This window comes from Peromyscus maniculatus, chromosome 2 (genome assembly GCF_049852395.1).
Source record: "Peromyscus maniculatus bairdii isolate BWxNUB_F1_BW_parent chromosome 2, HU_Pman_BW_mat_3.1, whole genome shotgun sequence".
NCBI lineage: Eukaryota > Metazoa > Chordata > Mammalia > Rodentia > Cricetidae > Peromyscus > Peromyscus maniculatus.
In genome coordinates this window covers 164,225,805-164,250,051 of record NC_134853.1, presented here as the reverse complement: position 1 = coordinate 164,250,051, position 24,247 = coordinate 164,225,805, and the positions used below count along the sequence as shown (strand labels likewise).

Sequence of the window (24,247 nt, the reverse complement as noted above, 5' to 3'; positions counted from 1 at the left end):
TGTCCTAATTCCAAGGACCACTGACTATGTTATGTATATGATGAAAGGAATTAGGATTTCAGGTGGAACTGAGGTTGTTAGCCAACCCTGGAATCAAACTATAAAGGTGAGCCAGATGCAAGTACAAGGTTGGCTAAAATGTCTATGAAGATCATGAAGGCTGTGTTAGAGTCCCCTTGAGGAACAGAATGATTGGGCAGGGCTAGAGGTTGCCTAATGTGCATGAGGCATAGATTCTAGCCTTAGTGCTGCAAACACCAGATCAGTGATCTAAAACAACAACAAGAAACAAGGCACCACCAACACAGAAACAAGTCCCCCAAAGGCCAACAAAACACAAAATAGCTATATCCGCATTATCAAAATACCTTGAAGTTTCCTGATTGTTTCTTCCAGCATGCATCTCTGTCACCTATTGGTCTATAGATGTATACGTACATATATAGGATAGGAAATTGGCTCATGGGAATGATTGAGGCTGACAAATCCTGGTGCCCTCAGAGAAGGGAGATGGGAGGATCTCAAGACTCAAGAAACTTCAATGTGCAGGAAAGCTGGAACTTACAAGATTCATGAGGTTTCCCTCACCTGAGGTTTATTTATTTGTTTTTTTAGATTTATTTTTTTTTTGTGTATGGGTGTTGTGCTTACATGTATGTCTAATGTATGTGTCAGTGTGTCTGGTGATCCCAGAGGTCAGAAGATGGCACTGGATCTCTTGGAATTGGAGTTTCGGATGTGAGTTACTATGTGGGTGCTGGGAATTGAACCTGGGTCCTCTGTAAGAGCAAGTGCTCTTAACTGCTGAGCCATTTTTCCTTAGGTGACTTGATAGTGTGACTTCTTGCCTTGTCAGTGGTTTCATGGGCCTTGCAACCGAATCAGAGTCCTCTGTCCAGAGTGAATATCTGGGTGAGGATTCCACAGGGGAAAATCCAGGACGGATGTCTTCTTGTAAGCAGTATGAAATGACATACCCGTTTTATGAGTGGGTCTGCTCAGTGGGTAGAGATGCCTTGAGAATGGTTGACGGTTTAGAGCAAATTTTATGGTTCTTGGGAATAACACACGATCCATAATCTGCCCTGAAGGTTGTTGGCTTCTGCTATGTGCAGTAGGAAAAGCATTTGAGGCTGAGATGACTAGTCAGTGGGAACTTGCTCATGTAAGGGAGGACAAATATGCGCCCATATTAGCCTCTAATTTGGTGGGTAAATTGGATAAAAGAGGGAGAGATGGAGGTGTGGGCCTGCCGTTTCTCACAGTGGTCTGGATTCAAGGGAGAATGCATGTTAGATCTGGACTGAGACCCCTTTATGAGGTCCCAAATCTTGGAACTTGTGGGAAGTGTCATGGTGAGGATGAAAGACATGAGGTAAAAGCTATAGTAAAGGACCCAGAGAAAAGAGAAACAGTGTTTGATGCCCAGTTCACCAAACCAGACCGAACCAGGTTTGTGGTAGAGTTAAAAAGGAAGTTGATTTAACATGGACCAGGAGGCAGGCATGGTGCCCTCCCAAAGCCACTGTCTCTTTTGTGCAGATCAACTTGAATGTTTCTTTGCATGTTCTATAACCTTTTTATTTTAATTGAAATTAAAGATTTTAAATACATTGTTCTAACCTTAGATAGAAATTCCTCTCCATTCACCTTGGGCTTATTGGTTATGTTGTTTGCCTGTTTACTAGTTTTGTGACATGATGGACTATTTCAGTGAAATTTTTTCCATCATAGTATGTCTTAGATGGTGTGGGTTTGGGTGTGTGCACAGTCTCTCTCTCTCTCTCTCTCTCTCTCTCTCTCTCTCTCTCTCTCTCTCTCTCTCTCATCTATCTATCAATCAATCCATCTGTCTATCGATCTCTATCCTAGAAACAGGGTCTGGGTCTATGTGGCCATGGCTGGACTGGAACTCACTGTGTAGACCAGGTTGGCCTTGAACTCACAGAAATCCCTCTGCCTCTGCCTCCTGAGTGCTAGGATAAAGGTGTGCCCCACTGCACTGGGCTTCACTGGGCCTCTTTTGGGCTTTCCCTCTCCTTGATCTTTATCATGTCCTCTGACTCTGCTGTTGTCACACCCAGATGTTAGGCACTGCTAGCTGCAGGCTAATTATCTTACTTCTGTAGTGCTCTGCTGGTATTTCTTGCTCTGTGTGCTTCTCCAAGCCCACCTTTGCACTGTGTGTGGTATTTCAGTCTCTTGTGGTATATGGATTCCAGTCCTTCCAACTCCTTTGAGTGGATTAATTTTAGAGTTTTTCTACAAAAATAACTATGAGCTAATGGCTATCTCCAGCACCCAAGAGATGGAAATCTTGGGTGTGTGTGGGTTATCCAGCAGCAAATACTACTGATACAGTAACAAATTTGCTTCTTTGCTAGTTTTGGAAGTTACAGATGCCCTTTCCAGCAAGATCTGGAGTTCAGCCCTATGGCATGGAGAGCAGCATCTTCCTATGAGGCTCTGCCTGGGCCCTAGGAGTAGGGGTTGTTCTTTATGCCTGCAATTCCTGTTTTCCTTTGGGTCCTACTTATACCATGGACCCTTTCTCATAGTAATTCATAGTAGCATATATTAAGCTTCGTGTTGCAATCTGCAGATACTGTGTTCTGGCAAAACTCCAGGTATTGCAGGAGCTGTGTGAGGCTCTAGGGCAGGAATTAGCACTTTTATCTCTTGGAATAGCTTTATCTGCCTTTTCTCTGACAAAGCCTTGCCTTCAGCTGACAAAGGCAGAGAAAAAACATTTCAAGGTTCCAGATTCATGTTTGCAGGGCAGACAGAAGTTATGTGTTTAGAAACAAGAATGATTGATAACTGGCAAAGCCTCAAATGTCACCCAACAGCAGAAACTCTGGGAACATGGTGAAATGGTTTATGAGAATGAGAATGAATCCACCAGTACACATAGCATGAGAGGCTGTCACGCCCATGGTTCTGCATGGAAGACTGAGTAGAAAGTACTCTGCATGAGTCTATTAATATTCAGTTCAGAATCCAACAGTAGGTGTTTCCGTTGCAAGAAGAGCAGCTGTCTTTGTTATGTGTGAACTGGGGTATGTGTGTGCTAGAGATGCTTGACACCCTGATTTGGGGGCTGGGCTACTTGTGTTGACTTTGAGATGTTCATCAGGTAAAAACACTAACTGCTCAGGTTTGGTGATCTTAGTGAAATTCCTGGGACTCACGTAAAAAGCTGAAGGCAGTACTGTGCATCTGTAATCCCAGCACTCCTGCGGTAAGATGGGAAGTAGAGACAAGAGGATGGCTTGTAGCCTGGGGTACTTAGCACAAACAACAGGAGAGACCCTGCCTCAACAAGGTGGGAGGTGAAAAGCAACTCTCAAAAATTTGTCCTCTGAACTCTGTATGCTCACTGTGGGTAGCACATACATACACAGAAAGTAAATTTAAAAAATTATATACCTATCATTGAGTGTACATTTGCATTCCATACATTTATAGTGGTACAATTCATTGTGCCCAAAAGGTAGAGACAACATGAATGTCTGTCCATGGATGAATGGTTGAAGAAAACAGGTAGACTGTAGCTCAGTGGTAGAGCATTTGCCTAGCAGGCACATAACTTCTGTGTCCATCCTTAGGATATTCATGGGGAATAGAAAGGAAATGTGGTATGCATATAGTGAACTATTTAGCCCTTAAAAAGAAGGCAGCCTTGCCATATGCTACAGGATGGAAAGACTATGGAGACAATATGCTAAGTGTAACAAGGCAGTTGGGCAATGGCAAACATTATGTAATTGCATTTATGAGGTGTCTATGGCAGCAGACTCTTAGAAAGTGGAATCATGGTTGTGTGGGAGGGAGGGGAGCTCAAGGTGTGTAGTGTCAAACCCTCCCTGGACCCTGAGGATATAGCCCGTACAAGGCTCCAGCCATTAGATCCTGTCCCATTGTTCTGGCCTCTGCATTAGGCAGACCTTTAGCCACACCTGGGGTTGGTCATACAGCTTGAGAGTCCTTGGACAGACTGTCCATCTTTTGGGTCCCGTAATTCGAGAAGGAACTGGACTTCATCCAGCCTGATTCCTTCTCTGAGAATGGTGTGTGGATAATGTTTTGCATACACTTTTCTTTTTCCAGGAGGGAGGGTAATGATAAGAACCATTTGAAAATAGGCTTGACATACACTTGCAGTGAATTCGTTGTGTGTCAGAGCCTTCTCTGCATTCTAAATATTTTCTCCTCAGTGGGAACTTTCATCCTTGCCACTTTATACTTTCTGAAAATTAATAGCACGTGTAAGACTGTTGTAGCATGACATGGCCACTGTCCTCTAGAACTATCAGGAGCTGGAATTCTGAAGGAGACCTATTCAAGATTGAGTGTTTCAACTTTCTGTCATGGAGTGGGGAGAGGCTCATGAAGAATCTCCCCTGCCCAAAAGCAGTTAATGGTTGCTCAGAGAGATTTTGTTTTCTTCGGTACTGTAGCCACCCATAAGTTACCCATGTTCCTGTAAGTAACACCAATTAAACTCCTAGGTTCACCAAACTACTCTTGGGTGTGATTGCTTTTGTTTCCATCACTGGCACCTATTGGTGATGAGAAGGCATTTATTTCTAGCTGCTCAGAGAAAAGTTTATACAATGGGAAGGCCGCAGACCCGGAAAGCAGAAAAGGAAGTGTTTAAAACCATGCAAACTGACATCTAGAACCAGAGAAGTCTCTGCAGCCCCTGCATTCTAGATTGAAGAACTAAATAGGGAGAGAGCATGGAACCAAGGAGCTGGGGATGGGAAGGACTTTGCCTACCTTAGGCAGACTTTGGTGCTACAATGGGCTCATCCCAGGCCTTGGGTGAGGGAGTCTATGTGACCCATATCAAACCTCCTTCTGGGACCTTATGGAGTTGGAGTGCAGGAAGAGACCTATCCTGATACTCTTTTAAGCCCCCTCTCAAGTCCTTCTTGGTATGATTTCATGGTCCATTAGTTACTAGATGAACAAGTTCTTCTGGCTCCAATTGGTTGGCTATCTAAGTAGACAGGTCAGGCCATTGTGTCAGATGAACTCTGGAAGGAGAGGGTGGAGGCCACAGCCCATAAAACTGGGTCAGGTGCTCCTCATACATATTTTCAAGGGAATTTCTCAGAACAGCAGGTCCTGTGGGCCTCAGGATCATGACTTCTCTGTGGCTGGTGCTGTTGGAAAGCCTGTCTACTTTTGTCCTGGGAGTCTTCGTATGGGCTGTCGTTCAGCACTTTCTCAATGTGGAAATCCCCTCTGCCTTGCAGCATTCAGTCAAGTTCAGGGTTATTCATTGTCTGGCACTGTTTGTGCTCACACTGGTGAGTCTGCTGTTATGGGGGACTGTGGGTTAAAGGTGTTATCTATAGCTCACTGCTTCCTTCTCCTTCTCTATGTCTTCCTCCATTTCCCATCCTACTCTTTCTGTATCCCTCCAAGACTGACTTGGGGGAGATCTCCTGTTTCTTCCTTTTCTCTCTCTTTTCCTTTCTCACTTCCTTTCTTCCTTTCATTTTTATTCCTCCATCTCTTTCCTCCCCTTTTCTCTTTGTCCCCCACCTCCCACCCCACTTTTTGGAACAGAGTCTCATGATGTAGCCTAGCCTTGCTTTGAACACACAACCCCTCAGCTTCCTTCTGAGGGTTGAAATGACAGACCTGCATCACCACTACAGTCTACCATACTTTTTTTCTGAGGACTGAGAAAGCAATTTCAGACCAGCTGAAAGCTTATACCCTGAGAGGTCTAAGAACACCTTCGACAACAGCCTGTTTCTCCTTTCCTCGTAATTTCTCATCTCCAAGTGTTTTATATTGATGTGAGATCTGAGGCTAGGGACTACTTTCTCAGGCTTGTCCTGAGCACAGAGCAGGCATTGTTTGCTTATCAAATCACTCATGTGATGTATTTAGGCATCTTTTCCGAATGGGTGCATTGGACAGCTAGGTTGGCTGTCCAAGACTGGTTTGGCTTCATATGGGAGGCAGGGAATTTGAATTAATGTTAGATGTACTAACTTTTAGTGGAGACACAGCCGTGACCACTATAGTGAATTCCTCAGACATTTGGGAAGGAGGAGAGAGCTGAGAAATTCCTGTCCATGCCATCTGGTGTGTATCTATTCTGCTTTCATTGGCCATGATAGATGGGAAGTCAAGGCAGCAGGGGCTTGAAGCAGCGGGTCAAGCATCCACAAGTGGGAAGAGAGAACACTGAACATACACTGCAAGGTTTTCTTCCTCCACATACACGGTTCAGGAACCCAGCAAGGGAATAGTGCCACCCACAGTGGATGGGTCTTCCCTCCAGAATTAATGCAACAAGGACAATCCACCAAAGCCATGCATAGAGGCCCATATTCTAGATTTTAACAAATTGACAATTAACACTATCACAATATAGCACCAATCACTCAGAAAGCATGCTTGTGATCTGCATACACAGTTAATATTCTTCCCTTTTCCAATACCAGTCCTTACCTCTTGTAAGGCATATATACTGCAACACCCTGTAATGTTTTCTGCAATATAGTTTATATTGGCAAATATATTGACTTGTTTATAATTAGTGTATATATATTATCAGAAAAACACCTGTGGTAAATATTCAGCCCTGTGTTTTGATTACCACTTATGGACCCACACGTAAGTCACATTTCCTTCTTTTTTTATTTTATTTTATTTTACAATACCATTCAGTTCTACATATCAGCCACGGGTTCCCCTATTCTCCCCCCTCCCACACCTCCCCTTACCCCCAGCCTACCCCCTATTCCCACCTCCTCCAGGGCAAATCCTCCCCCAAGGACTGCAATCAACCTGGTAGACTCAGTCCAGGCAGGTCCAGTCCCTTCCCCTCAGACTGAGCCAAGTGTCCCTGCAAAAGCTCCAGGTTTCAAACAGCCAACTCATGCAATGAGCACAGGACTTGGTCCCACTGCCTAGTTGCCTCCCAAACCGATCAAGCCAATCAACTGTCTCACCTATTCAGAGGGCCTGATCCAGCTGGGGGCCCCTCAGCCTTTGGTTCGTAGTTCATGTGTTTCCATTCATTTGGCTATTTTTTTTAAATAATTGAGTAAAACCGAAATTTATTATAAGCCACAGTCGTCCTAGGGACCTCCATGCTATATATATAGCCTCCATGGTTCTATGGGTTGTGGTCTGATTGTTCTTTATTTTATATCTAGAATCCACTTATGAGTGAGTACATACCATGACTGTTTTTCTGGGTTTGGGTTACCTCACTCAGGATGATTTTTTTCTAGTTCCATCCATTTGCCTGCAAATTTCATGCTTTCATTGATTTTCTCTGCTGAGTAGTATTCCATTGTGTACATGTAGCACATTTTTTTCATCCATTCTTCCGTTGATGGGCATCTAGGTTGTTTCCAGGTTCTGGCTATTACAAATAGTGCTGCTATGAACATAGCTGAGCATGTATCTTTATGGTATGAATCAGCATTCCTTGGGTATATGCCCAAGAGTGGGATGGCTGGGTCTTGAGGTAGTTCGATTCCTAATTTTCTGAGAAACCGCCATACTGATTTCCACAGTGCTTGTACAAGTTTACATTCCCACCAACAGTGGAGGAGTGTTCCCTTTGCTTCACATCCTCTCCAACATTGACTGTCATTGGTGTTTTTGATTGTAGCCATTCTGACAGGTGTCAGGTGGTATCTCAGAGTCGTTTTGATTTGCATTTCTCTGATGATTAAGGATGTTAAGCATTTCTTTAAATGTCTTTCAGCCATTTGTGATTCTTGTTTTGTGAATTCTCTGTTTAGCTCTTTAGCCCATTTTTTAATTGGACTGTTCAGTATTTTGATGTCTAGTTTCTTGAGTTCTTTATATACTGTGGAGATCAATCCTCTGTCAGATGTGGGCTTGGTGAAGATCTTTTCCCATTCTGTTGGCTGTCTTTTTGTTTTATTGACTGTGTCTTTTGCCCTGCAAAAGCTTCTCAATTTTGAGAGGTCCCATTTATTAATTGTTGTGCTCAGGGTCTGTGCTGTTGGTGTTTTAATTAGGAAATGGTCTCCGGTGCCAATGTGTTCAAGAGTGCTTCCTAATTTCTTTTCTATCAAGTTTAGTGTAACTGGATTTATGTTGAGGTCTTTGATCCACTTGGACTTGAGTTTTGTGCTTGGTGACAGATATGGATCTATTTGTAATCTTTTACATATTGACATCCAGTTATGCCAGCACCATTTGTTGAAGATACTTTCTTTTTTCCATTGTATAGTTTTGGCTCCTTTGTCAAAAACCAGGTGTTCATATGTGCATGGATTAGTAAGTGACATTTCTACTTCACATTGAACACAAACAGTGCTTAGGGAATCCTTCATAACCCAGAGCTCTAGACTTACAATGATGAGTGCTGATGTAATGACAAATTGTCTTTGCCATTACAGGTCAAGTACAGCTAGTCCCATATAGAGGGAAAGAATGAATGAAGTTATGTCCCTTGCCTTTCGCAGTTGGCTTTGTTCCATTCAGGGACTTCTTTGCACACATCCACACACTGGGTTTTATCTCTGGTAAAGTTTTAGTATTTTCTCTTCTGCTCTAACAATATCACAGACCAGAGAAGTTAGTGTGTCTTATGGTTTTTGCAATTTGAGAAGTCAAGTGCATGGTGTTAGAAATGGGGTCATGTATCATGCATTGGTGGAAATATAAGTGTGCCTGTATCCATAAGACAGAATACCCAGGACTCTCACTTCTCAAGAGTCTGTTTTGGAGATATTCATCCAAGTTCCTCAATAATAGACTTAGTACACACACAAGAGTACCACCCCAGAACCACTCAAACTGCCCAACTCTTAACAATGACAAATTGCATTTCAACCCGAGTTCAGAGGGTACAGACACTCGTATCACAGAAACATAATCATTCAATAGGAATTCTGAGATCAAAGTTCTGAAAACCAGTCCCATTTCTGGGCAAAGCCTGCAGCCGGTTATGTCCCCTTGAGTCTACTGCATATACAGGAGGCAGATGAGAAATGGAAGTACACCTGAGCAATACTAGGTGGCTTCAGTGTCTACACACCCACGCTGCACTCTCTTACATCTCACTTTCCTTCTTTTGCCCCCAACAGGGGGATATACTAGAGAAGCTGAGAATTTGCTCCATGCCCAGATTTGTCCAGTTTCTTCATGATAGTTTGGTCATAAAGAAGGACTCTGCCTTGGTGGTGACCAACATGCATTTTGGGACAATCCCTGTGAGGCTGTTCCAGCCCAAGGCAGTGTCCTCCAAGCTCCAGCGAGGTATCATCTTCTACCACGGAGGAGGCACCCTGTTTGGTAGCCTGAGTGAGTAGATTCCATGTGGGATGGGAGAGGAAGGTCCTCACAACAGGTGGAGTCTTTCACATATTCCCATGAGGGGAGGGGGGCAAGTGGAAATTGGAACTTCTGTTGGGGAGGATGGGTTGAAGGCTTGGGTTCATATCAGTCAATGGTATAGTCTCCATGACAATGTTTTCTATTACACTTTAAGTCCAGATGGGGCAGCAGCATCCCCCGTGGTTGTCCTGCCGCTGGGTATGCTTCCACCCATTCCTTTCGATTCAGAGGCATCAGCTGTTTCTGTCAGTCTCATGATGATCCAAATTCACGTGCTTCCCTCAGCTTGGTTGGGCCACTATGATGAAAACCCGTCTGTTCTTGCTCACTACTACATTCATTTCTGTACCCCTAAAGTGGTAGCTTTGCTCCAGTTCTCACTGCATAGCCTGGTCCTCTCTATCCACTAGAAGGATCCTTAAAAAATATACCTTCGGCCATTGTCATCACTTCAGCCTTCCCTAAGCCCTAGACCACATTGTCCACCAGTCACCTGTGCCTCCTGCCATTACTATGCTTCAGCCTCTGAACTGCTCTGCATAGCAGACATGCTGAGCTGCTGACCATTGGTCTTCTTATTGCTTCTCAGGCTTAAAAAACATTCTGGAAGACTGAGGCAGAAGGTTTACCAGTTTGGGCTCAGCTGGAGCCCCTGGACAAAAAGCCAAGCCAACAAGCAAGTAAAAAACAAAACAGAACAAATAAAACCCATTAAATAAAATGTTCTGTAGTGGTAGGTATGAAAAAAAAGACAAAAGTGTGGTGCTTGAGTTCTTTTCCCAGTGATGCTGAATCAGTGAGACTAGATAGCCTGAGTAGATGATGGGCAAGGCTGTCCAGCCCTTCTGTATGCCAGAAGCTGTGAATAGACAGGGCTGATCTGGGGATACATTTGGCATATTCTGTGTTAAACCAAGGTGGCATGTGGTAACTACTAACTTTAACAGAATTTTCTCCTAGGATTTCAGATATACTATTTTATTGACTTACCTGTACCATCTAGTGATCACTTATCTCCTAGTAAATACAAATATATAAAATTATTAGTATTCTAGGCCTGTCTTGCCATACACATCTTTACTTTGTCCATTTTAGATCTACAAATCTTCCAGGTCCTCATTTGACCCTACTAGAAAATCCAATGACATATAAAGTGAGCCTTAAGGTCCACTGTGGCCATATTCAGGAGATGGGGGATGATGTATGGCTTTGCCTTATAGAGCTGGCCATGGTCATGTCAGAGGAATGGAGACAGATACTCATGGCCATCAGAGCAGCTCTTGTCCCTGGGGCTGCAGTTGATGTGTCACGCTTTTCATGGCTGCTTTGGCCTGTGTTTTCTCTTGCAGACAGTTACCATGGCATAGGCAGCTTCCTGGCCCACAAGACAAACTCAGTGGTACTGATGGTGGGGTGAGTGGCCTGAGATATTTGGTGACATATATATGCTTGGGAATGGGCTGGGTGACTTTAGATCATGGAAAGAATCCCTGACCTTGGGATGTTTTGTATATACACTTCCTGTTGTAGGTCTAGGAGCTCAGAATTCCCCAGGCCTTGACAATAGCTCATTCACAGTTCCTGACATGGAGGGTCTAACACCCTCTGCCCTTTAAAGCTACAGTTGCTGTTTCTCCTGCTTTCGTTTCCCTTGTGGCCACTGCTGCCTCTGTCTCCCTTTCTGTCTGTCTGCTGTTGGATCGAGTTCTTTTGTCAACACTGCTTCTCTGCTCCCCATCACTGCCATTGCTGAGGCCTCACCTCTGCTCCTGTCCTGGCCACCGGGTAGTTCCTGTGATGCTGCTACCACTGTTCTCAAGGCTTCTGGCTTCCTCCAAGGGCCAGTCATCATGGCTGTCAAACCATCAGTGGCCCTTGTGGCTCTGCCGCTGTCATGGCTCAGCTCTTCTGTGGTTCTGCACTCTCTGCTGTCACTGCCACCACTACTTCTTTCTGGTGGCCGGCTCGGTCTGCTCTACAAAAGCAGCCAGGAAATACCCTCTAGTGAGAGCCATTTGTTAGGTGTAATGTTGGAAACCTAGGAGGCAGCCAACATAAGGAGATGCCTCCCAGCTGGCTCCCAAAATGAGCACAAGAGCTTGCTAATCCAATCAGAAAAGAGAGTGTGCTCCAGTGTCAGCAGACCCTCACATACAACCATGTTTATGAGAGGCATCATTCTATTGTCCCTTCTGTACTAGGCCAGAGTCCCTCTGCTAGGTAGATGACCTGGGAAATTCCCATTCTCTGGGTTCATATCAGAAGGAAAGTGTTTAAAACACTTTTGGCTGGTGCTGCAACTTCAAGAGCTAGAGTTGTGTTTTACTGGCGCGTGGTCACAGTTATTGTGTAGTTTATTCAGAGTTTGTATGGTGTTCAAAGTAACCAGTGTTGTTGTAAGTCTAGCTGGCTGCTTGACTAATGGTCATTTTCTGAATGCAGCCTTGTGCAGGAGTCTAAGAGCTCCCCACTAAGGAGTCCAATTGCCTAATCTCCTGAAACTTTTCTTTGACCACAGGAAAATAAGAACAAATGCCTCATTACAAACACTGGTGTAGATTTAAAGTGTGTTAAGGGTTGGTTTTTAACAGTGCTCCTCATGTGCCCAGCACATCAGGAAAAGATGAATCCAGGAAGAGGTGGGACCAGAAGGCCACAGTAGCCTTTCCTGGATCTTTGCTGGTTTTCTAAGACAATGATGTTTGAACTTTCCGTATTCTGTGTGGGGTGTGCTCATCTATGGGAAGCACAGTGTTGGTGGGAATGGAGCATCCTGGGATCCCTGATCCTCATGGTTCCTCAAGTGCATGAAGGAAAAGTGGGGGTTGCCATGCTTACTTGTTAAGATCACTCTGAGGATAGAGTCAGGTTTGGTCCTTTGGAGAGTAGATGATGGTGATTGAAATGGCCTCTGTGACCCATTTGTAAAGAAGCTTGCTGTGTTTGTTCTTTCCTCCTTAGGTACTGCAAGCTTCCTGACTACCATCACCCTGCCCTTGCCAAAGATTGCCTGAATGCTTCCATCTACTTCCTGAAGAACCTGGAATCCTTTGGGGTGGACCCATCCCAGGTGGTTCTCTGTGGAGAGAGTATTGGAGGTTGGGCAGTAGCCAATGTCATGCAGATCTTACCCAGCATTCCCAGTCTACCCCAGATCCAAGCTCAAGTCCTGATTCAACCAATTCTGAATTTCATCAATTTTCAGTTACCATCACATCAGCAGAGCAAAAATGTGCCATTCCTCACCAGAGACGTGCTGTTTATGTGTATGTGTAAATACCTGGCCATTGACCTCTCTTGGAAAGATGCCATGTTGACAGGTGCTTATGGTGGTATTTTATTTGTACTGAAATGTGATTTTAATTGTATGTTAATAAATAAAGTTGCCCAGGAGTCAGAGCTATTAGCAAGCCATAGGAAAGCAGGGTGGTGGTGGCGTACGCTTTTAATTCCAGCACTTGGTAGGCAGAGCTAGGTAAGTCTCTGTGTGTTTAGGATTACAGCCAGCATTGGAGACATATGCCTTTAAGACCTGGAGGGCTGTACTTATAGGCAGTGATGAGGCAGTCACGTGTTTGAGTTTACAACCAATGAGAAGGCAGAACAGAAAGACTATATGAAGAAAAACACACAGGAAGTAGGTCTCTTTCAGAGAGGTAGGATCACTGCAGGAGGAAGGGTAAGGTTTTAGCTCTGAGCTCTGACCTCTTGGCTTTCTCTTTTACATTGGTTCTGTGTTTCTTATTTAATAAGACAGTTGGTTACATCTACATTTGGCGCCCAATGTGACAAGAATCCATTTTTTAATCCACTTGGCTTGGCGGCAGGTCCGGTTTCCCGCAAGGGTGGCCGGCTCCCTAGCCCGGGCCCAGGTCGACTTGGCCTCAGGCTGGACTAACCGTGAGCTACTTGCTTAAAGCCGGTGCTACAAACAACTCAGGCCTGCCCTGCCAAACAGGGCCCTACCTGTAAAACCAACGCACGTGGTCAGAGCTTAAGGAAACCAGAGCCAAGCCTTGACTCAGCTCAAGAGGGAACATGTGGCTGGATTTAAGCTTTAGCCAGCTACGCTTTCTTGCATTCTCTCTCTCTCTCTCTCTCTCTCTCTCTCTCTCTCTCTCTCTCTCTCTGTCTCCCTGGATTTACACCTCGGACACTAGGTGGCTGTTTTGAAATTCCCTCGGATTTCTACTGTTCTACACAGATTTGGTAAGTCACAACATATCAGATATTTTAAATAAAACTATTTAAAAGAGAAATTTTTTCCACATTAAAAAGTGGGTTTTATGTGTACATTGGAAGAAAATTGGACTTTGTTTGAAATTTTAGGCAGGCTGACAATGGAACAACTATATGAGAAGATTAATATTGATCGAATTATGCAGTTTATTACTATGCTTATCCTCATTTTAAAAAGATAGTCAATTTAAGTGCCAGGATGACAGCTTTAGAAAAACTTGTTAAACCTGTAAAAATTCAGACAGAAGGAATCAACAGTGAAGTTGTTTCAAGATTGGATCATAAGGTTACAGAAAAAAAGCCTGTTTTCACACAGTCATGTAGCTAGAGTTTTCCTGCCTTGCCCACAGTCAGGACAAATCTTTGTCACCTGCCAGTCCCACAGCTGCTCAGACCCAACCAGGTAAACACAGAGACTTATATTGCTTTATAAACTGTATGGCCATGGCAGGCTTCTTGCTAACTGTTCTTATAGCTTAAATTAACCCATTTCTATAAATCTATGCTTTGCCATGTGGCTCGTGGCCTACTGGGCATCTTCACATGCGGCTTGTCCTGGCGGCAGCTGGCTATCTCTCCTTCTGCTTTTCTGTTCTTTTATTTCTCCTCTCTGTTAGTCCCGCCTATACTTCCTGCCTAGCCACGGGCCAATCAGGTTCTATTTATTGACCAATCAGAGCAATTTGACATACAGACCATCCCCCAGCACAGCCAAGTGCAGACCATTTCATACACCTGCACTCAGGCTGGTGGTCCTAATCATCCTCTATGCAGACCTGCTGGGTAAAGCCATGAGGAACCCAAGAACAGGCTCCCACAGGACATACAGAACATCCCACAGCACAGTCACCCTTAATTTATCCTGTAACTGTACAGCAGTTGCCTAATCAAATGACTACACAAAATATTTGGGCTCCAATTGAAATATTGGATTTACGAAGGTTTAAGGAGGCAATAAAATCTTATGGCATGCATTCCCCATATGTAAAGCAAATGTTAATCTCTTGGTCAACATATAATTGGATTGTACCACAGGACTGGTGGGAACTGGCACAAGCTGTTCTGGAACCCACCTAAAGGCTTCAGTGGTTAACTTTGTTCTCGGATGAGGCTAAAAACATAGAAAAACAATGGAGGGATAAAGGAATACGAGTCTGCCGGGATCAGCTTATTGGAGAAGGCTAATATGCTTCAGTATAAACACAATGCTTATATGATGCCCAAACCCTAATTTTATGTCGAACGGCAGCCTTGAATACATGGGACAGAGCTGAGGAACCAGGAAAAAAAAAACCGAGTCATTTACAAAGGTTATTATACAAGGGCCAAAATAATCTTTCACAGATTTTTTACAAAGACTGGCTTCAGCAGTAAAGAGAATGGTCCAGAATTCAGAAGCTAGTAAGATGATAATTGAATCTTTGGCCTTTGAGAATGTGAATGCAGCATGCAAAAGAATAATCAGGCTGTTAAAGCAAGATCTGCACCTTTGGAAGATTGGATTAGAGACACAGTTAATGTTGAGGCTCATGAGCACGATGCTATGTGGGTAGGAGAAGCAATTTCAAAAGGTTTGAGGAATGTTAGATGTTTTGGATGTGGAAAGCAAGGACATTGAAAAGGAATGTTTCTTCAAGGAACAATGGCAACAGAATGCCCCTTCTTCTGGAGTATGCAGAAGGTGTGGTAAGGGAAAACACTGGACCAACGAATGTAGATCAACAAGGGACAGACAGGGTAATCCTTTGCCTCAATTTTTGGGAAACTCCTGGAGGGGCCTCATGCAGGCCCCCATAACAAATCCAGTTCAAACCTTTCCTGTAGCCATAGAGGAAACCCCTGCTCAGAGCGATTAAATAACCAAATGCCTATTGGAATAAATCATGTTGGTCAGGATGATGAAACAGAGAGAATAGAAAATTCAGGAGAAAACATTAAGAAAATTTTTGGCAAACTTCTATTAATGAACAAAGACCAAAATTAACAATAAAGATAAATAAATGGTGTTTTGTTGTGTGGTCTGGTAGACACAGGTGCGGATGTTACCATAATTGCACCAGAATTTTGGCATCCAACTTGGCCTCTTCAGGAGGTAAAAGTTCAACTGTTAGGAATTGGGACATTATCTCAGGTGAAATAGAGTGCAAGATGGCTGAAATGTATAGGTCCAGAAGGACAGAGAGGAAAATTAAAACCATATGTGGCTAACATAGCTATGAACCTGTGGGGTCGAGACTTGTTGCAACAATGGAATAATTAGATTAACATCCCTCCAATCTCAGAAACAAATCATAAACTAGCACATGTTTCTGAGAGAAATATTATTCTAATGAGCGGTCACCAGCCATTCATATTTATACAAGAACAGGGCACAACAACTGATGATCTTCCAAAGATACTAACAGGTCTACCTTTAAAATGGTTAACAGACAAGCCTGTGTGGGTTCAGCAATGGCCCTTAACAACAGAAAAACTCCGGGCTTTAGAAGAGCTGGTAGAAGAACAGTTAAATGCTCAGCATATTGAAGAATCAACCAGCCCTTGGAATTCTCCTGTATTTGTTATTAAAAAGAAATCTGGTAAATGGAGAATGGTAACAGACCTTGGAGCAATTAACAAAGTAATTCAGCCAATGAGCTCTCTACAATCTGGAATTCCTTTGCCTACTCTGTTATCAAAAGGATGGCCTCTCATAGTTATTGATTTAAAAGACTGTTTCTTCTCAATACCCTTACAAGAAAAAGACAGAGAAAGATTTGCTTTCACAGTGCCTACTCATAATAATTCTCAACCGGTTAAAAGATTTCAATGGAGGGTCCTCCCACAGGGAATGTTGAATAGACCAACTCTGTGCCAATATTTTGTACAATAGCCATTGGAAGTGATACTTAAAAAATTTCCTAAATCTATAATTTATTGCTATATGGATGATATTTTCCTAGCTGACTCAAATGCAGATACTTTAGAAAGAATGTTTGAAGAAGTAAAGAAAATTTTGCCTTGCTGGGGATTACAAATTGCTCCTGAAAAGATACAAAGAGGAGTTTCTATTAATTATTTAGGATATAAAATAGAGCTACAAAAAATTAGACCCCAAAAGGTGCAAATTCGGAGAGATAGACTACAGACTCTTAATGACTTTCAAAGATTATTTGGAGATATTTCTCATCTACGAACTATTGTTGGGGTAAAAAATGATGAACTGACTAATTTGTTCAAAACCTTAGAAGGTGACAAGGACTTACATAGTCCAAGAGAATTATTACCTGAAACTGAGAGAGAATTGGCCTTGGTAGAAAAGAAAGTACATGAAGGTCACTTGGAATGTATTGATCCAAAGCTGGATTATATTTTGGTTATTTTACATTCTAGGCATTCTCCTACTGGAATATTAATGCAGAGGGAAGATATTATATTGGAATGGATATTTTTTACCAAATAAACCAAATAAAAAATTAAAAACTTATGGGGAAAAAAATCTCTGACTTGATTTGGGAAGGAAAATTGAGACTTCGTCAATTAGCAGGAATAGACCCAGCAGAAATTGTCGTACCTTTAACTAAGGAGGACATTGAAAAATTATCAACAGAAAGTGAACCTTGGCAAAGAGCTTGCAGTAATTTTTTGGGAGAAATTAACTGCAAATATCCCAAAAGCGATAGAATTGATCTTATAAAGAGAGCTGATTGGATCTTGCCTTGAATTGTACGGGAAAAACCCATATCTGGAGTTTGTACATTTTATACAGATGCCAACAAACAAGGAAAGGCAGGTTACAAATCAGAAAATTTAAGTAAATGGTTCAAAGTCCTTATCATTCAGTTCAAAAATCAGAATTGTATGCTATTCTGTTGGTATTAATGGATTTTTCAGCACCTCTCAACATAGTAACTGACTCTCAGTATGCTAAAAAGAGTAGTATTACATATGGAGACTGCAGAACTTATCCTTGATGCTTCAGAATTAACTTCACTATTTATTCAATTACAAGATACAATCAGGAAAAGCAGTCATCCTTTATATGGGATTGAATGTGAAAATATATATATATCTGGTCTGCCAGGCCCTCTAGCACAAGGCAATGATGAGATTGATAAATTATTGATAGGAAATGTGCTGGAGGCCTCAGAATTACATATAAAACATTATGTCAGTAGTAAAGGTTTAAAAAAGGATTTTTCCATAGCCTGGCAACAAGCCAAAGAAATAGTAAAGAAATGTCCTACTTGTTCCTTCTACAATCAAATGCCATTACCAGCAGGATGTAACCCAAAGGGTACTCAGAGGAATGAAATCTGGCAGATGGACATTTTTCACTTTGCAGAATTTGGAAAATTGAAATATGTACACCACACCATCGATACTTATTCAGGATTTCAATGGGCAACTGCTTTGAGTTCTGAAAAAGCTGATTCTGTAATCACTCATTTGCTAGAAGTTATGGCCATCATGGGTATACCTGCACAAATTAAAACTGACAATGCTCCATCATATGTCTCTGTTAAAATGATACAGTTTTTTGCTTATTACAATATAAAGCATATTACAGGTATACCACGTAATCCCACAGGTCAAGCAGTTATAGAAAGATCAAACAGAACTCTAAAGGATATGCTAAATAAACAGAAAGGAGTAACAAAAACCCCCAGAAATAGACTGCATAATGCTCTATTAACTTTGAATTTTCTGAATGCCAATGAGAAAGGAACAACAGCTGCAGAGAGACATTGGATAATAGAAAAAACTACAGAATTAAATCAGCCTATATACTTTAAGGATGTGCTGACCTCAGAATGGAAACCAGGGTATGTATTACGTTGGAGACAAGGTTTTGCTTTTGTTTCTACAGAAGAAGATAAACTGTGGGTACCATCAAAATTGATAACGGTTTGATTTGAACAAGAGAAACCTCTTAATTAGAGGAGGTGATAGTTCATCAACCAGCATGAACATCCAATTTAAACTAACTTGTACCAGTAACACATGCCTTTTCATTTAATCAGATAATAGCTTGCCACAAAGGAACATCCCCAATATTAGTCTTGGGGAAAGGTTTTTGTTTTTGTCTTTTAGGAGAATGACGGTTAAGGAATCTGAAGAGCACAAGACAAATGAGACAACTGAAGAAAAGGGACAAATCATCTATCCCAGGAAACAGAGTGAAATGGTGTATGGGTATATCATCTAAAAATTTTTTTATAAGTCTTCCTAATTGTTTGTTTCTGCTTTTCTCTAAAGATTTAACACTATTGGTCTTCTAATAGTCTCAGTTCAATTAAAATATAAAGCTGACTTTGGAGTTGGAGAATGGCTCTCTCCTTCTTTAAACCCAAGCATGTTGTTAAAAGGAAAATGCAAATTCCCTGTATCATGCCAGAATAAAAGAGCCATCTTCTGCTATGAGACAGGAGAAAAGCCAAATTAATTAAGGGACTATTCTATTACTAATCTCAACTCTTTGATTCTATTCTGATTCTTTAAACTTTTCTTAAAGTATGAATTTTATATCAAAATTTACAAGATTTATATATAAATATACATTTTAAACTTTGTTAAAATATGAATGGTCATATAGAGTACTAACTAATTCTAGAAAAAAGGCTTCAATTAGCTGCATATATATGTCTTTGTGTTCGAGTCTTTTATCAGTTTTCTGCAGTAATTCACGGCCAGGCCTAACATACTGAAGTCTCCAGGAAGAAGATGGGGCCCCACCACAACAACAATTCCACATGGACAATAATAATATCACTAAGCTGACAAACATCATGTACAGATCAGCTTTGAACTACAACGTGTTCAGAGCAATTTTGAGATGACTAGCTGAGATGATCCAGTCTCAAAGACTACTTGAATAAGGACTTGAGATAAATCCTGAACTTTTTCTATGTTTTTAGCTTCATCCTTAAACCAAGGATGGTTAAAAATTGCAGCCTCTGGCTGGGTTCAAGAACAGCTTGTGCCAGCTCTCACCAGTCCTGTGGTACAATCCTATTATATGTTGACCAAGAGTTTAACATTTGCTTTACATATGGGGAATGCATGCCATAAGATACTATTGCTTCTTTAAACCTTTTTAAATCCAACATTTCAATTGGAGCCCAAATATTTTGTGTAATCATTTGATCAGGCAACTGCTGTAAGGTTACAGGATAAATAAAGGTGACTGTGTGAAAGCAGGCTTTCTTTCTGTAACTTTATGGTCCAAACTTGAAACAACTTCATTGTTAATTTCTTTTGTCTGAATTTTTACAGGTTTAACAAGTTTTTCTAAAGCTGTCATCCTGGCATTTAAATTGACTATCTTTTTAAATTATAAAATGAGGATAAGCATAGTGATAAGCTGCATAATTCCAATAATACTAATCTTCTCATATAGTTGTTTCATTGTCAGACTGCCTAAAATTTCAAACAAAACCCATTCTTCCAATGTACACATAAAACCCATTTTTTTAAATGTGGAAAAAATTTTCTCTTTTAAATATTTTCCTTTAAAATATCTAATATGTTGTGACTTACCAAATATGCGTAGAACAGTAGAAATCCGAGGAAATTTCATAACAGTCACCTAGTGTCCTAGGTGTGAATCCAGAGAGAGAGAGAGAGAGAGAGAGAGAGAGAGAGAGAGAGAGAGAGAGAGAGAGAGAGAGAACAAGAAAGCGTAGCCGGCTAAAACTTAAATCCAGCCATGTGTTCCCTCTTGAGCCATGTCAAGGCTTGGCTCTGGCTTCCTAAACTCCCTCCATGTGCGTGCGTTGGCTTTACAGGCAGGGGCCCTGTTTGGCAGGGCAGGCCTGAGTTGTTTGTAGCACCGGCTTTAAGCAAGCAGCTCACAGTTAGTCTGGCCTGATGCCAAGCAGAACTGGGCCAGGGCTAGGGAGCTGGCTGCTCGGACTAGGGAGCCAACCCCAAGCCGTTTTTAATGGATTCTTGTCACATTGGATGCTAGATGTAGATGTAACCAACCATCTTATTAAAATAAGAAACACAGAACCAATGTAAAAGAGAAAGCCAAGAGGTCAGAGCTCAGAGCTAAAATCTTACCTCCTGCAGTGCTCCTAGCTTCCTGAAAGAGAGAGCTACTTTCTGTGTGTCTGTCTTTAAATAGTCTTTCTGTTCTGCCTTCTCATTGGTTGTAAACCCAAACACATGACTGCCTCATCACTGCCTGTAAGTACAGCCCTCCAGGTCTTAAAGGTGTATGTCTCCAATGTTGGTTGTATCCCTGAACACACAGAGATCTACCTAGCTCTTCTACCAAGTGCTGGGATTAAAGGCGTGCTCTGCCGCCGCCGCCGCCGCCGCCGCCACCACCACCACCACCACCACGCTCTTGCTATGGCTCTAATAGCTCTGACCCCTGGGCAACTTTATTTATTAACATACAATGAAAATCACATTTCAGTACAAATAAAATACCACTGTTGACCTTGTGTACATCCTACTTCACAAATGAGTCTGTCAGATACGCTAAGCCTATAGGCTGAAGATGATGCCCCAACACTGTGGAGAACCCTCAGGTGACTGTCCAGGCAGCTGGCTGTTACTGTCAACTCACAAATTTTTTGGAAGTTGCTTACGTGCACTTCTTGTTTTTATTTTTGTTAGCTAATATTATTTCCTTCTTGGGTCTCTGAGGGAGTTGAAGATTAGTTAGTTATAGTTGAAGATTAGTTAGTTATAGTTGAAGATTAATTAAGATAGAAAGTGAATTAGATACATTTTGAACTTACCAAAATAGGGTAAATAATGGAATTATTTTCTCTGATTTGTCAAATATAAATGGACTAGACATTGTTTAGGTATTTATTACTTGTATATATTGTATATAGTTATTATACTTTTGTATATAGTTTTTCTTTTGTTAGTTATAACCTTTTTCTTTTTATTAAAATAGAAAATGGTAAATATGGTGGTATTTTATTTGTACTGAAATGTGATTTTCATTGTATGTTAATAAATAAAGTTGCCAGGGGGGGGCGGTCAGAGCTATTAGCTAGCCATAGGAAAGCAGGGTGGTGTTGGCGTACGCTTTTAATCCCAGCACTTGGTAGTCAGAGCTAGGTAAGTCTCTGTGTATTCAGGGATCCAGCCAGCATTGGAGACATATGCCTTTAATACCTGGAGGGCTGTACTTACAGGCAGTGATGAGGCAGTCACGTGTTTGAGTTTACAACCAATGAGAAGGCAGAACAGAAAGACTATATGAAGACAAACACACAGGAAGTAGGTCTCTTTCAGAAAGGTAGGACCACCTCAGGAGGAAGGGTAAGGTTTTAGCTCTGAGCTCTGACCTCTTGGCTTTCTCTTTTACATTGGTTCTGTGTTTCTTATTTAATAAGACAGTTGGTTACATCTACAGGTGCTGTTATACCACTGGACAAGTGGAAGAAATATAGGAAATGGCTCAGCTATGATAACATCCCCAGAAGGTTTTGGAGCCAAGATCCACAACCAGAGTTTCTTGCACCTTTTAATGAGACTGCCTATCTAGAAACCAAACATGTTTGGAGTGCAGAAATTTCACCTGTCCTAGCAGATGACAAGATCATTGCTCAGCTCCCCAAGACATTTCTGGTGAGCTGTGAGAATGACATCCTCCGGGATGATGTCTTGCTCTACAAGAAGCGCTTGGAAGACCAGGGGGTCCCTGTGAGCTGGTACCATGTGGAAGATGGCTTTCATGGATGCTTAATGTTGTTTGATAAGAAGTGTTTATCTTTCCCCTGCTCTGTGAAAGTTGTAAATGCTGTTGTCAGTTACATAAAGGACATTTGATAGTAAACTTGAGCTTTCTGCATAGTGGGGCAAGGAAGACCTATGCTTTGCCTGGGTCCTTTGCCTAGTTATATGTTTTTGGGGACAGAAGATGCTGATGCCATCCATGGTCCAGGAAGAAATGAGGATGTGGAAGCAAAGAACTCTTGGCTTCCTGCTCAACAAAGTCTAGTTTGTGTTCTATTCCTACACCACCAGTATCATGTGTTGGATCCAGGCACACTCTCTATTCTTTCATCAGGTAAAAGACCTATTGTATTAATAAAAAATGCCCTTAAAAATTTAAAGTTTACCCAGGTCTATGCAACTTATAGTTTTATATCCCAGCAGCACTCCCAAATAACCACACAAGGATTTATTATTAATTATAAATGTTTGGCTGATATCTTGGGCTTGTTACTAGCTAACTCTTACATTTAAGTTAATCCACATTCTTATCTACCCTCTGCCATGTGGCTCATGGCTTGTTATCTCATTTTCTACACATCCTACTTCCTCTGCCTGTGCTGGCATCTCCTCTGACCCTGCCTTTCTTCTTCCTAGTATTCTCTCTGTGTCTGACTGTCCTTCCTAATCTCTTCCTGCCCAGCTATAGGGCAGTCAGTTCTTTATCAACCAATGAGAGTAATACATATTTACAGCACACAGAAGGATTATCCCATAGCATTTTCCCCTTTTTTGTCTAATTAAAGGGAAGGTTTTAACTTTAACATAGTAAAATTACATACAACAAAAACAGCTACTAAGTAAGAATAGCAGTAACAATGTCTAGCCAATATGTATTTGGCAAATTTAGAGAAAATACTATTTATCTTATCTTTATGAGTATAAGGTTTTATACCCAATTAACCTTTTTATCATAACTAATGAAAACTTTAAGTCCAATTATTTAGTTTTTGACTCCATCAAAGACCCCAGAAGGGTGAAATGTTACCTAATGACAGGGACATCAGGCCGCCCGGACAGTCACCAAAAGTTCTTCTGTAACATTGGGGCATTCATTTTGGCCCACAGGCCTAGATCATTTGACAGACTTTTCTCTGAAGCAGAAAATTTTGAAGGACTGTTCTACCTTTTCTTGGCAAAGTTTGGCTTCTCTTTTCTTTGTGTCCTGCTTGTCTGATTTGGACAGCATACTGTCAGCAATTGAGGAGAGGGCAGTTTCTTTGCCCATATGGCTAGCTTTTGCCATAAACAAAGCAAACTCCGTATGGAGTTTCTTTGATGCCCATCATCTTCTTTTCAAGCAAATTGGTACTATCAGGAACAGATGTGTCTCACTGTCATGAAAAGCTTTACTTTATTAAAAATATTTTTAATGTCATATTCTGTAGGTCTTTGAAATGTTTGACGACCATTCATCTATCTAAATATATCTGTTTACAACCTTGAAAACACACCTAATATGACTATAAGTTTGACTCTTATAGAAGACTAATCTGCATTTCTCAGTTATACATTACATTTTTAAATGAGCTGTATAAACACAATACCCAAACAAGAGTAAAAACATACGTAGTATAACAAAATTAATTTAAATTTGTATCAATAAACAAATCCATACCAATGTAAAATATTTAAGACCAGTAGCTTTTTTTTAGTTTAAAAGTAGATTCAATAATCTACCCTTTTTATCCTATCACTTCTTTTTTTTTTAGTTTAAAAGTAGAATCAATGTCTGTGCTACTGGTGTTACATTTAGGAAGTGGTCTCCTGTGCTAATGCATTCTAGGATACTTCCTACTTTATCTTCTATCAGATTCAGTGTAGCTGGATTTATGTTGAGGTTTTTGATCCACTTGGACTGGAGTTTTATGCATGGTGATAGATATGGATCTATTTGCAGTCTTCTACATGTTGACATCCACTTATGCCAGCA

The 24,247-nt window shown here is 41.4% G+C and overlaps 1 protein-coding gene across 2 annotated transcripts in view; it reads left to right on the top strand.

The window, feature by feature from the left end:
- LOC121820872 (arylacetamide deacetylase-like 4) overlaps positions 1–23,978 on the top strand; it is a 113,689-nt gene extending 89,711 nt beyond the window's left edge. Inside the window, exons 1-5 of one of the 2 annotated variants that reach the window (XM_042272687.2) lie at positions 4,506–5,318; positions 9,102–9,318; positions 10,701–10,764; positions 12,313–12,671; positions 21,953–23,978. In XM_042272687.2, the coding sequence (XP_042128621.2) occupies positions 5,151–5,318; positions 9,102–9,318; positions 10,701–10,764; positions 12,313–12,671; positions 21,953–22,368 (1,224 nt within the window). In that variant the 5' untranslated portion in view covers positions 4,506–5,150 and the 3' untranslated portion in view covers positions 22,369–23,978. Of the gene's footprint in view, positions 1–4,505; positions 5,319–9,101; positions 9,319–10,700; positions 10,765–12,312; positions 12,672–21,952 lie in introns of those variants that run through there. The other variant, XM_076565633.1, reaches the window with a different exon arrangement.
- The last annotated feature ends 269 nt before the right edge of the window (positions 23,979–24,247 follow it).